Source organism: Dromiciops gliroides, chromosome 3 (genome assembly GCF_019393635.1).
Source record: "Dromiciops gliroides isolate mDroGli1 chromosome 3, mDroGli1.pri, whole genome shotgun sequence".
Taxonomy (NCBI): Eukaryota; Metazoa; Chordata; class Mammalia; order Microbiotheria; family Microbiotheriidae; genus Dromiciops; species Dromiciops gliroides.
In genome coordinates this window covers 419,503,636-419,518,530 of record NC_057863.1, presented here as the reverse complement: position 1 = coordinate 419,518,530, position 14,895 = coordinate 419,503,636, and the positions used below count along the sequence as shown (strand labels likewise).

Genomic DNA, 14,895 nt, shown 5'->3' with positions numbered 1-14,895 from the left:
AAAGATGTTTGTCAGTTTGGGGGAAATGGTATAAAATATCTCAAATCATTTTGCTTTCAAAATATGAAGTTTTCACTATATGAAAATTTCCTTTTTGCTCTGAAGGTCTCCTTGATCTTACAAAGGATCCAGATTATGAAGGAATATATGATGAAGACATGAATGAAGACCCAACCTATGATCCTAATAGCCCTGAAGAAAAATCTATATTCATGAAATATGCTGAAAATATAAAGCTAAAGCTGACATTTAGCAACACACTAGTTCAGCAATATGAGAATGTCTTCTTATTTGATACAGCCTACTGGCTTACTAATGTAATAAGGTATACTGATGACTATCTTGATGTTTGTACCTACCAGAGAATACAGCAAAGACTAGCTCTTCAGAAAAAACTGATAGAGAAACACCTTGAGAAGAAAGCTGAAATGCGGCAAAACATAGCGTATCTAAGGTTAATATGCTTTATGATTCCATTCTTACTTGGCTTAAAAAAGAAGATGAAAGTTCCAAACTTAAGTACCCTGCTTCCACCATTTTCAGGTAAGAATAGTTATCACCAGAAGGACAACTTTTTTTTCTTCACTTTAAAAGATTGTATTTTTTTTTTCCAACTTGGATTTTTCTCCAAGTGTGGGATCTGGGAATATGTCCCAACTAGCATATTGAGATACAGTCATGGAGGAAGTAAGGGATAAGGAAAAGGAGGAAGAAAATCAGTTTACACTATTTAAAGAGATTTCTGAATTTTATTGGGAGAGTTGCTTCTGCACATGCATCATTCCTATACACTAGAGCCCTCTGTGTGGTCTAGAGTTGCTTCTGCATGAAGAGAAGCAAGATAATCATGCAGCTCATGCAAAAGTGCCTGTTCCTCCTGCTAGATGAAGTTCCCTTTCCAACTCTAACCTCTGATCCTAATGAATGCTTATCAATTGACTGATCTTCTGAGTGCAAAGACTAGCATTGTGTAAGATGGTAAGAAGTTTAGAAAAAAAAACAACTACCCAGTGATCAGGCTTTTCACAGCAATTGATGTGCCCTTACTAGAAAATTGTGTCCACTGGGACAGGGTTTGGAATGAGACTAAGGAACTCAAAAAAATTTCCTTTATCGTATTTCCATTCTGACTGTTTCCTCCATCCTTGAATGTCTGCTTCTCATCTCTTCTCTTCTACTCCCTGCCTGAAGCCTGGGATGAGAACTGGGCAAAGGAACAGCAGGGGAAATAGAAGGAAAAGGAGAAAGACAATAGAGGGGAAAAAGAAGGGAATACGTTTTAATAAAGTACCAACTATAAGTCAGGCACTGTGCTACACTTTACAAATATTATCTCATTTGATCCATACAACAACCTTGGGAGATAGGTGCTATTATTTTGCCCATGTTATAGTTGAGAAAATTGAGGCAGAAAGGAGGTGAAATGACTTGCCCAGGGTCACACAGTTATTAAATGTCTGAAGCTGGATTTGAACTCAGGCCTTCCTGATTCCAGGCCCTGTGCCACTTGCCACTCAGCTTGCTCAAAATAAGAAAATAGCAAGGAAGAAGAAAATTGAAATAAACCAGCCTCCAAGATAAAATTGTACTTAACTACAGAAGAAGTATTAATATGAAGGTAAAAGGACTCAGGGTTAAAAGGTTTACAAACTTTATCTTGCATTTTACATTGCAAATTGCTTTGTAAATAATCTTTCATCATTGAAAGGGGCTTCTTAGGATTTTGTTGCCCCTTGACCCTGAGTCTTCTTACTATATATACCCCAGTTTGTCAACCTGGTGTTTAAGGCTTTCAGCATTTCTACTTACACCTTCAAACATTATTTCCCATTATTGTCTAACTGGAAACCTCAGTGCCATCCAGGTAGGTTTTCCTCACTGTCTCCAAAAACAGTGTTCATTTCTGCCTTTGTTCAAGATGTTTTCCAACCCCACCTCAATGTCCCCAATCAGAAATGGAGTAAGAAAACAGAAGCAACTAAAATTAGAAATAGAGCATATCCCTAACACTCTATTTTCCATCTCAACTACTGAATTAGGGGCCCACAACCTATACCTACACACAGGAAAAGCTTTGGAAAAAAATCATGGTTGAAAAGTGGTTAAAGGACTTATGAATAAAGATTAGAGAAATTTTACCTAGCCTGACAAGAGGGAAAGAGGCAGTCAGCAGAATTTCCACTGAGAACACAATAAAACACATATATAAACTGCAGAAAAATTAATTGGAAAGTATTTTCTTAGGATAACACCTAGAACATGGAACACATTATCTAGGGAAATTGTCCCATTCTGATCTTCCAGTCTCCTAAGAGTCATCAGTTTGAGATGGTTCGTGTATTTTTGTCTTTTTCTAGAGAGGCAGCTAGATTTCTCCTGAAGAGATATCATTCTATAATTTTGTGTTTCTCAGGTGAAATCATTTAACCGCACTAGATGAGAACCCTTTCAAACAACAGTCGCCCAAACCAAAAATCTTCAGTAGCTTCCAGCCGCCTTCCATATAAAATGTAAACTTGTCTACATAGGAAGATGAATATAAAGACAAAAGAGCCCAGGCTTAAGGGGTCCACAAAATTCACTTGGCAGTCTATATTGCAAATTCCTTTGTAAATAATCACTCTTCACTGAAAGGGGTTCTCTCATAACTATTGCTCCCAGGCAACAACTCTTCTGAATACACCTGTTTGTCAGCGTGGTTTCAAGTCTTCTACAATCCTACTCAAATCTTCAAATCTTATTTCCCACCACTACCCAACTAGGAACCTCATTGTTATCCAAGCAGGTCTCCTCATTGTTTCCCACACATAAAAGTCATTTCTGCCCCCCTTGCTTTTTTTCCGGACCCCTGCCTGAACATCGTTTTCCTTCCTCCCTATTCTCTACCTGCTTAAAGACCCACCTCTAATTTCAGCTCCTCCATGAAAGCTTCCTGACCATCCCAATGAATGTCTTTAATCATGTACTGCTTTGTATTATTATTTAAATGTCTTACTTTTTAATCTAGATTATAATCCCCTTTATGGTAGGAATAGTGTCTTATCCTTTCTTACTTCCCATAGTGGGCTCTACAGGTGTTCAAGGAATACTGGTTCCTCTGGTGTTAGGACTGCTGAGCTCTTTTCAGGGCTGCCCATCTACCTTTGGTGTTTTCCTGACTCCCCCACCTCTCACCCGTGGCTCCAGGAAGTTGTAGCATGCACAGCTGCCACACTCTAGTAAAACCATCGCAGTAGATGGGCTAAACCATCTAGAGGGTAATCAATGAGCCTCAGACCCTCTGTCGAGTTAGGGAGGTGTTTACTCTAGCATGTAAATACTTCTCCTGGCAGAGTAGGCGGAATAAACAATTTGTTCCAATGGGCCATGAAGGTGGCAGAAGCAAGCAGTGTGGTGAATTTAGAACTTGGTTAGACATCAAATACACCAAGGTCATCATCTACTGTATCCCAAGTCAGTACCAGTTGTCTTGACTTCTGTCCTGCTACTAAATTCTGATGACTGGAAGACAGTGAGGCCAAAGATTTTTGCATAGCTCTCCCTCACTTAAATCCAATTTATGCACAAATCAAAAGACATCATCCATACCATTTTGCCATTTTACCTGAAGACTTAATGTCAACAGATTAGTGTGCTTCTCTATGTTGGACCAGTTTATCCCTAATTTGGAGGGAAAGCTGAGCCTCCACATGGTGGGCAACCATGGAGCAGAAAAGGAGTGGGCAGCTTTCAGAACACTGACAAACATCAGGGTTGGTTTGATGAAAATGATGGTGAAATTCAGAAACTGCTAAACAAAAAATAAGAACACCACAAGTTTTACCAGCAGGTCATCTGTCTCTGAGAAGGCAACAGTCAACTCCATCAAAAGGAAAGTGCAAGCAAAGCTTAGAGAGCTGCTTCCCTTCTTGGCTCAGTAAGAAGTCAGATGAAAGTCAGTTTTATGCTGATAATAACATTGCAAAGTGCTTCTATAATTTCCTGCAGGCTGTTTATGGGCCAAAGACCTATGGTGCATTCCAACTACTCAGCACTGATGGAGCCACTTTGCTTAGTGACAAGGACATGATCCTGGAGAGATGGGCTGAATATTTTCATAGTGTTCTCAACAGACCAATGCTGAAGCCACTGACCATCTGCATTAGGTTGGAGCAGTAGACCTTCCAACTGAGGAAGAGGCTTTGAATGCCTTTAAGATCCTCTCATTGGCAAAGTGCCCAGTGCTAATTCCATTCCAGCAGACATCTATAAGGCAGGGGTCCCACTGCTCCTAGAAAAGCTAACTGAAATTTTATGGGTTATATGGAAAGAGGTGGTTATCCCCCAGGAGCTCATGGATGCCTCACTGTCCATCTCTATAAAGGAAAAGAAAATAGATTGTCCTGTGACAATCACAGGAGAGTCTCTTTCAGTCATTGCTGGCAAGATTCTTTTGTTTGTTTGGTTGGTTTTTTTGGTGGGGCAGTGAGGGTTAAATGACATGCCCAGGGTCACACAGCTAGTGTTAAGTGTCTAAGGCCGGATTTGAACTCAGGTCCTCCTGAATCCAGGGCCGGTGCTTTATCCACTGCGCCACATAGCTGCCCCCAATTGTTGGCAAGATTCTTGCTAGAGGTGTCCTTAATAGGCTGATCCTGTGCCTGAAAGATGGTCATCTACTTGAGAGCCAGTATGGCATCAGAAAGGGCCAAGGAACAGTCAATGTGGTGTCTGCTGCCCAACAACTCCAGGAGAAAGAAGGCCAGAAGCAGAACAGAGGCTTGTATATGATATTCATCAATCTGACCAAGGCCATTGATACTATCAGTCATGAGGGTTTATGGAAAATGATGGCAAAATTTGGAGAGAAGTTTGTCAGTATTGCATGCCATTTCCATGACCGCATGCTTACATTGGCTCTGGATAATGGACAATGCTTTTGAGCTTTCTCAGTCACCAGTGGAGTGGAGTAAAGCTATGTGCTTGCTCCCATGCTTTTTAGCATGATATTTTCGTCAGTATTGTCAGATGCTTTTAACGAGAGCAAAAATGGCATCAAGGTCAACTACCACACTGATGGTAAATTATTTAACTTAAAAAGGTTGCAAGCCAAGACTAAAATGGAGGGAGGGAGTGTCGGTGAATGATCAATTGTTTGCAGATGGTTGTGCACTTAATGCATCTTCTTCTGAGGCTAAGATATAATAGAATACAGATTGATTCTCTGCCACTTGTGCTCATTTTGGCCCAACAATTAACATAAAAAAGCAGAGGTTCTCTACCAGCTAGTACGACACCATCCATATATGGAACCATCAGTTACAGCAAATGGAGAAATTTTGAATGTTGTGGATAAATTCACTTACCTTGGCAGTATACAGTCCAGGCGTGTACATATAGATGACAAGGTTGACATACACATTGACAGAGCTAGCTCAGTGTTTGGGAGGTTCTGAAGGAAAGTGTTTGGAGAGAAGAGGTATTAAGCTGCCTACCAAACTGAAGGCCCACAGAGTCATTGTGCTGACCTCAATGATGTATGCTTGTGAAACCTGGACAATATACCAGTTCCAAGTGAGGAAACTGAACTACTTTCATTTGAACTGTCTTAGGAAGATTCTGAAGTTCACCTGACAGGAAAAGGTACTGGACACTGAGGTGCTTTCTCAAGCTGGCCTGCCAAACATTCAAACTCCACTGCAGAGAGTGCAACTTTGATGGGCTGGCCACATTGTTAGAATACAAGACTTACTTTACAGAGAACTCACACAAGGCAAGTGCTCACATGGAGGTCAGAAGAAGTGATACAAGGATGCTTTAAAGGTCCCTGTGAAAAACTTTGATACTGATTGTGAGACATGATTGGGAGACATTGCCACAGGGCTGTGCAGCATGGTGTAACATCAAAGAGGGCACTGTGCTCTATAAGCAAAGCAGATTTGCAGTAGCTCAGAAGAAATGTGCAGTTCACAAATTTCGGGGTATCTCCATCCCAAATGTTCATATGGGTTTTTTGTACCCAGCTTGTAGTAAATCCTTCCAAGTTCATATTGGTCTGATCAGCCATAGTTGTACATACTGTATACATTGACCCCAACATAGTGATACTGTTTTGGTCCTCTTTGAGTATGAAGGACAACAACCATATCCCATACAGCCTAATATAATGGATTTGCATGCAATAGTTCTTAATAAATATTACCAATGTACAACCATACCTATTGATCAATCAATCAATCAGATATTTCTTGACCATCGAGTATGTGCAAGGTATCATTTTGGGTACACTGAGGGATAGAAAGTGTGTCAGCCACATGTCTAGTGGAAAGAGTGCTGGAAAGAGAAACAGGAAGATCAGGGTTCAACTGATCTCCAGCATTTACTAGCTTGCCATGGACAAATTGCTTTTACCTCCCTGACCGTTATCTTCCTCATCTGTGAAAAAAAAAAAAAGAGCATAATAAAACTACCTGTAGGATCTATCTCATAGGGTTCTTATGAGGGTCAAATAAGATAATATATGTAAAATGCTCTGTGAATCTATGTTTTCTCATTTGATTCCCACAACTCTGGGAGATGGGTGCAATTCTTATCTCCATTTTGCACATAAGGAAACAGCGGAGAGGTTCAATGACTCATCCTGAGGTGGGATTTAAACCCCCTCACCAAGAGCTTTACAAACACTTTCTCATTTGATCCTCACAGCAACCCTATTAATTTGGTACCTGATATATATTGTATTCATGTGTTAGTTTTGTCAAAAGATTACAAAATAGGGGGCAGCTAGGTGGCACAGAGGATAAAGCACCAGCTGTAATTCAGGAGGACCTGAGTTCAAATCTGGCCTCAGACATTTGACACTTAACTAGCTGTGTGACCCTGGGCAAGTCATTTAACCCTCATTGCCCTGAAAAAAAAGATTGCAAAATAAAAAAATCAATAGAATTCTCCCAGAAATGACTTTTAGATAAGAAACAAGTGTTAGTGCCCCTTTTACACATGGGAAGGAAAATTTGCCTTCTTCCCACTCTGACCCCTCAAAAATGTTTGTTTATATGCTATTTCTTTTTTTTTTTTAAGTGTGTTTTTGCTTTTGCAGATGACAAAGTCAAGACAGAACGAGAACTGCCACCATTTATTCGTGGACCAAATTTTAAGTGCCAGCATTTTCATTATGCAGAGAATCAGTATTTTCATGTTCATGGAGGAATTGAATTTGACATTGGCACACCTTCAATTGAGGAGATTTCAGAAGCCTTTCAGGTTCAATAAGATTTACTTTTCCTGACATAGTATAAGGCTGTGCTCATAACTTGGTCAGTCCTGTTCTCTCTATAGTCTGGCTATGGAGATAGAAAATAAAAGTTATTTAATGCTATAGGATTATTTCTTCACTGATCTACATTTATCTTGTTTATAACTGCACATGAATGTCCCTAGCATAGAATTCTGCTAAATATACAATTTATTTAGTGCCCATAACTTGTATAATGGGCCATTTTCCATAGAACATTCTTTAGCAATACAGTAACACAATCCCCTAGTAGCAATATCATATGACTCTTTAGTGACTCTCAAAAAGTAGTATTAGAACCAACAACCCCATATACTGTTCCATAGGATATTGAGAGTAGATCTTCCTAGAGTCTGAAGATGTAACTCTATCCTCTAAGCTTGGGAATCAGGCCCATTTATTGAGTGACTCTAAATAATCTTAGCATAATACATTTTTATACAATCAGATATCTGACAGCTATTACTGGGGACTCAGGCATAGAAAATAGATTTAAGGGGCAGAATTTCAAACCCTGGAATAACTGGGTATTTTGGAGGAACTAGGGTATGAGGAAAGGGACCAAAACAAAAATTTAAGCATGTAGGAACAAGATGTGGCCTTGGGAGTGTAGGATCATACTTTTAGAGCTAGAAGGAACTTGGTGCACTATCTCATTTGATCCCTTCATTTTACAGATGAAGAACTGAGGCCCAAGGTAAGGGTCTTGCCCGAGATCACACAGGTAATAAGAACTGGGATTTGAAAATCGGTCCTACAAATTCCACCGTACTGTGTTGCTCTCTTTAATTACTGGAAATGAGGTGTGAGCTTAGGGTTTAGCCAGAGGGAATAAGACAAAATCCTGGGTATTGGATCCAAGTTAAAAAGTCAGAGAAGGAGCAGGAGTAAAACTGATGATGCTAAATTGCTAAATTATAGATCTATAGGTATCCATGTTCTCCCTGACTAGGGCTCAGAGTGGTCCTAGAGCCTGAAGTAGACCTGAACATGAAAAACCCCAGTTATATAATAGGACTAGAGTTATTATAGGAAAGACTACCAGCCTGGTCCTTATAGAAGACTAATATTTCACCTGATCTAGGATCTCATTGGCATGGGAATTCTCTCAAGCGGTATAAATCATAACCCATCCATGCCTCATTATTTGTGATTTATGCCTATGTCCTCACATCCATCCTCTTGGAGATTTTCTTCAGGCCTTTCAGCATTCCAGTGCAGCAGTATGAGCACTATGTGATTGGCCTGTGTCTTTTTCCAATTATGCATCTTCTGGATGACATATTTTGTCATTGGTATAAAAACCAAAAAACAAAAAAGGGGCAGCTCGGTGGTGCAGTGGATAGAGCACCGGCCCTGGAGTCAGGAGTACCTGAGTTCAAATCCAGCCTCAGATACTTAACACTTACTAGCTGTGTGACCCTGGGCAAGTCACTTAACCCCAACTGCCTCACCAAAAAAACAAAAAACACACAAAAAAACTCCCAAAGTCATTGGTATCATGCTGTCAAACTTAGGTATACATTTCCCCACTGTCTTTTGGGTCACCCTCCATTTGATTCTTCAGAGATTTTAAAGTGCCTTGATTCACAGCCACACATCTAATAAGAATAAATTTGTAAGAAATTCATTCCATGGATATTAGGGATTTTAGCAACTTTAGGATTCTTGCTATAACTTGTAGATAAAACTGTCTCAGGGTTAAATGTTTTTAATTGAATTGGCAACTTTGTCAATTACATTTAATCATTATTCTTTCTTTTTTCAATGTACCTTTTTATCCTTTTATTCCCCCCCCACTACATAAATGTTATCATCTATTTATGAGGTGAAATTATATGTAACTTTGACAGAATTTTATTTGAAGATTTAAAAAAAATTTTACCAAAAGAAGTCTTGGAGGTTTTTTTTCAGTTGGTTTGAAGACAAGTAGTAAGTAACACAGCAACTCTCATCTTTTAGGACATTTATGAAACATTGCAAGACTGTTCTTCTCAATCATTTGAAGATTTAGGATACAAAGAATTCTACCCTATCCCAGTCATGGAATATAATGGGAAAAGGTAAGGAACATTCAGAATATGTTCCCCATGACCAGAGGTTGCTCTCTTTCCACAAAAAGCAACAGAGTGAAGGGAGATTTACAAAATGATGCTGAGATAAAGGCATTACACAATGTGGAAAGAGTACCTCAGAGGAAAAATGCAGAAACTGCATGTAACGAGAGGTAGCATTCCAGGGCAAAATGAGCCTCCTGAAATGTGGCATATTTAGAAGTATACCGTCACAATGTGATTTCCTTTTTCCTGTAGTTATGTCTCAGTGTTAAAATAAACACAATAATTAATATACCTGAACAAAAATGGTGTCAAAATATGACCACTTATCCAGATGTGTGTTGTTCAGGAGAGCCAGGGTAGCTCCAACTATTCTAGGCCTGTGTTAGAGCCAAGGGCACTGGATGGGTGGCACATATGTCCTGGACCTTATGTCACTTGACTTTTAAGCTACGGCCACAAGGGTAAGATGCCTCTTGGATAGGGCTCACTATCCAACTCCTTAGGCTTGATCCATTAGACCCCTAAGTTCTTTATTCACCCTACCTCTCTTTTTCTTCATTCTCCCACCTCCACACGTTCTCTCATAAGTTAAAAAGGATTTTCACAAGGACTAAGGCCTGCTCTGTTGTAGCATAATAATAGACTCTTTCTTTAAAAAATAGTCCTATAACATATAGCTTACATTCCTTTTCTCATTTTCCATTTGTTCTACTGCTAACCTTCAAAAGAATAAATATTCCGGGAATAGACCAAATTAAGCAATCTCTTACAGAATCATTCAATAATGCATTCCAAATATTTATAAATTATTGGCTATAGAACTTGTAGAAAAATTCATAGCTATTCAAATATTTGTTTTTTAGTACAGTTTCAAATTATAATTTTAAAGTTTTTTCCAGTACTTTTCTCCCTAAAACAATATTTGCTCATTTTAAATTGCATTTAACTTTAAATTACTTTAGGTGTTATGGGTTGGTTAATGATATATAACTAGTTAAAATGAATCATTGGACTAAATCAAGTGGACTAACACATCATTGAATTTGGGTTGACAACAGATTAGTGCCAGCTCACAGGTGAAAATAAATAGTGAGGTGGAGAATAACATGAGAGATTTGATAATGTGGCCAAGGGAAAGAGAACACATATATAAATGTGTTGAGTTATAGGTTCTTACATTGAAAGCACAAAACATAATATATGAGCAGACATGCAACTTTTGATAGAAGAGCCATTGTGCTTCACCTGTTTGTATGTTATTGGTGTGTGTTTACTAGCTAAATTTTAAAAATTATAATAGAAGATCAGATGTTTGCACAAAAATATAAAATCAAGTGAAACAATCATTTAGAAGTTGGAAAAATTTTTTTTCTTATTCTACCCTCCTTTTTTTTAAACAGCTACTACGTAATCTATTTTGAACTTGAAACTTTCTACCAGCAGTTATATAAGACCCAGTGGTGGGGAGCCATAAATGAAATTATGAACAGTCTTAGACCCAAAAGACTTCCACTCTCAGATATTCAATTACACGAGCAATTCAAGAAAAAATTCGGTTTCAAAAAAGCTATGAAGTGCAAGGTATCTCATTGACTGTTCTATTGCAAATTGGGTGATAGTATCTATAAGCAAAATTTTGTTTAAGGAGCTAATGTTATATAAAACCATATGTCTTAGAGAAAATATCTTCTTAGAAATCTGAATCAAATAATATTGACCTTCACTATTAAATTAAAATACTTTTTAGTACATAAAAAAGCCTTTAGCATTATTCATCCATGAAATAAAATAAGTCACCCTTTACTGAAATGGACTCAGTTGAGAATTAATCTCAGCCTTGTGTTTGGTATATGTTCTGCCAAATAGACACAAATACTTTCCTTGGTCAGACCTGTCTGTTTGTCTACCATGGGCATTTTAGTTGAACAAACCTTTAGTCAGTAAGCATTTATTAAGTACCTGCTATGTGCTGAGAAAGGCAAAAAGACAGTCCCTGTTCTCAGTGAGTTCACAATCTAATGGGGAAGACACACAAACAACTATGTGCAAACAAGTTATATATAAGATAAATGGGAAATAACAGAAGGAAGGTACTAGACTTAACAGGGATTGGGAAAGATCTGCTATAGAAGATGAAGAGATGAGGGCCTGCACCAGGGTGGTGGCAATATTGGAAAAGAGAAGAGAGTATATCAATGAAATGTACAAAGGTGAATTCAATAGGTTTTGGCAACAGATTAGACACAGAGGTGAGTGTCACTGTGGAGTCAGGGATGATACCTAGTTGCAGGCCTGGGGGACTAGGAAGATGGAAGTGCCCTTAACATTTAATAAGTACTTAACTACATTTGATGCTAGAGATAAAGATGAAACAGGACATAGTCCCTGACCTCAAGGGCTTAAGACAAGTATACTAATAACTATATACAAGTTACACTATGATTAATGTACAAGAGAGGTCCAGTCCCAATGATATTAAAGAGTTGAGAAAAAAGAGATCATTTATAGCTAGGGGATATCAGGGAAAGGTTAGTGGATGAAGTTACAGATGAAAGAAGGGGAGAAATTAAAGAGAGAGAAAGAGATGTAGTTTATACAGAAGTAAGAAAGAATAGGTGGAGATTGGGCAACAGTAACCAAACAGGTCTGTTTGGCTGAAATATGGCAAAGTGTGTGACAAAACAAAAAAAGGTAGACTGGAGTCTGTTTTTTGAGGATCTTTAATGCCAAGATAATGATTGTTAAAACTTTTTTACAAGATGTAATAGGGAACTACTATTGAGTACAGAAGTGATGGTATCAGATCTTTACATTAGTATTACTTCAGCAGTAGTATGAGAGGAGAGACTAAACATATGGAGATAGTTTGAAAGGTATTAAGATAGTATAGGTCCTGAGTTTGAACTAGTTTAGCAGCATTGAGAGTGGAAAGTCAGGGCCAGAAACAAGAGAGACTGTGGAATTAGAAGCAAATGATCATATATTGGAAGTGAGGAGGGGAAAGAATCAAAAGTAATTCTAAAATTTCAAACCTGAAAGAAGTGAAGAAGGGGAGAATTTAGAAGGAATGGCAGGTATTGTGGGAAGGATAATGATTTTAGTTTTGGTCATGTTCCACTAGATCTAACCATCAGATAACTGGAAATGTGGAACAAGAGATATAAATTTGTGTGGCATCTAAACAGAAGTGACAGTTGAAGTTAGACAGGAGTTGATAAAGCTGTCAAGTGAGAGGATATAACAAAAGGAAAAGAGGCAGTAAAGGCAGAGCCTCAGGAAGTGCTCACATTTAGGTGTAGAGGAAGGAAGAGGGACCAAGTAAGAAGATAGAAAAGAAGGGATAAGAGAGGTGGGGAGGAACTAAAAGAATAGTGTAGGGGAAAGAAATCCAAAAGAGCACAGCACACCAAAAAAGCGGATGTGATTAAAGTATGAAATATATTTAAAAGGTGAAGGAAGGTGAAGACTGAAAAAAAGCCAACAAGGAAGTCAGTGACTCTAGAAAGAAAAGGTACAATAGAATGGTGAGATTGCAAGAGCTTGAGTGAATTCATTGTAAGCAAAAGTGTCTTTAACATATGGAGCTCTTGACAGAAAGTGATCATTGTTCATGACCTAAATTTTTGACTTAACTATTTTTTTTTTTTTTGGTGAGGCAATTAGGGTTAAGTGACTTATCCCGAGTCACACAGCTAGTAAGTGTCATATCTGAAGCCAGACTTGAACTCAGGTCCTCCTAACTCCAGGGCCAGTGCTCTATCCACTGTACCACCTAGCTGCCCAGACTTAACTCTTAACTGATGAGCCAGCCTCCAAGACTTTAGAATTTGCTATAGGTTCAGCAAACAGGTTAACATTGACTTAGGGATTTTTGTTCATATATTGGTGTGTTTTGTGTCTATGAGATGAACTAGTAGACAATTACTAGGGGTAAGAAGGGGCCTTATTAGAGTAAGTATAAAGTAATGGAAGAAGCTAGTACATTGAGAGATTAAAAGTCGAAGATGGAGGAATTATTGAAAAATGAAGGGATAGGGGCGGCTAGGTGGCGCAGTGGATAGAGCCCCAGCCCTGGAGTCAGGAGTACCTGAGTTCAAATCTGGCCTCAGACACTTAACACTTACTAGCTGTGTGATCCTGGGCAAGTCACTTAACCCCAATTGCCTTACTAAAAAAAAAAAAAGAAAAGAAAAATGAAGGGATGGAAGAGACCAAGGGTACAGTTAGAAAGGTTAACCTTGGAAAGGAGGATCACCTTTCCTTTTGGGGCAGAAGAAAAGAGATGAAGTTTTTAAGGTAATAGTTTTTAAGGTTTTGATGGTAGAATTCATGATAGAATGTGGATAGGAATCTCTCAAAATAAGATATGGTTTATGATTTGCATCATTGGAAGGAGTACTAATCCACTGAAACATTGACATATGCAAACAAAAATATAAGTGAATTATTATTTTAGTTCAAAAATATTTCTAAGGACTTGGAATTTGACTTCATGTGTCCAGACAAGTAAATAGAATTTAATAGACCTAATGTAGAGAATGGTCAGTTGTGCTATATATCTAGTTATTTGAAGGTCAGGCACTTTTATTAAGCATCTTCCTAAACCATAAGGAAGGAATCTTAATGGTCTTAGTCCATTGTCTGACTTTAGGAGGGGATTCAATTTGACATTTTTCAAAAAGGTCATAACTGCCTTATTTAAAAAGTCTACAGAAAAGGAGACTACTACTTTCAGTTTTTTTTTTTAACATACCTGAGAAAATAATAGCTAGCAGTCATATAGTGCCTTAAGGTTTATAAGATTCTCTATGTATATGATCTCACTTTATCCTCAAAATAAACCTGTGAGGTAGGTGTTATTATCTCCATTTTACAGATGAGAAAATTGAGGCTGACAGACATTAAGTGACTAAAGTAGCACTTTAGAAATAATTTAGTCCAATTCCTTTGTTTTGCAATGTGGAAATTGAGGCCCAAAGAGATTATGATTTTTCTGAGCTCCCACAGTACATTAGTGGTAGAATCACAACTAGAAGACATCATACCATGCTGCCTCCCTTTTACCTTTCTATAAATAAAAAGTTTCTATAATTGTTTCCAAGAGGTTTCATATTTATGTTAGTCAGGCTAAACAACTCTCATAGTTATTGCCTCAATAAACCTAAATTCTGCTTTGGTAGAACTAAGCAAATTATAGATCTTTCTTTACAAGTGACAAGTAGGTGGCAGAGTAGATAGAGCTCTGGGCCTGAAGTCCCTGGTACAAGGAAATTTGGAGTTCAAATTTGGCCCAAAACACTTAATAGCTGTGTAACCCTGGAGAAGTCACTTAAGCCCGTTTGTCTTGCTTTCCTCATATATAAAATGGAGGTGATAACAGTAGTATCTATCTCCCAGGTTGTTGTGAGATTGTAAAGCACTTAGCACAGTGCCTTCCTGATAAGCATCTTATAAATGTTAACCATCATAGGGGCAGCTAGGTGGCGCAGTGGATAGAGCACTGGCCCTGGAGTCAGGAGTACCTGAGTTCAAATCCGGCCTCAGACACTTAACACTTAGTAG

At 38.3% G+C, this 14,895-nt stretch overlaps 1 protein-coding gene across 1 annotated transcript in view; it reads left to right on the top strand.

The window, feature by feature from the left end:
- Positions 1–14,895, top strand: part of ANKAR (ankyrin and armadillo repeat containing) — a 92,485-nt gene that overhangs the window by 11,703 nt on the left and 65,887 nt on the right. The window contains exons 2-5 of the mRNA XM_043996621.1: positions 106–543; positions 7,079–7,242; positions 9,236–9,336; positions 10,734–10,914. Of these exons, the coding sequence (XP_043852556.1) occupies positions 106–543; positions 7,079–7,242; positions 9,236–9,336; positions 10,734–10,914 (884 nt within the window). The remainder of the gene's footprint in view (positions 1–105; positions 544–7,078; positions 7,243–9,235; positions 9,337–10,733; positions 10,915–14,895) is intronic.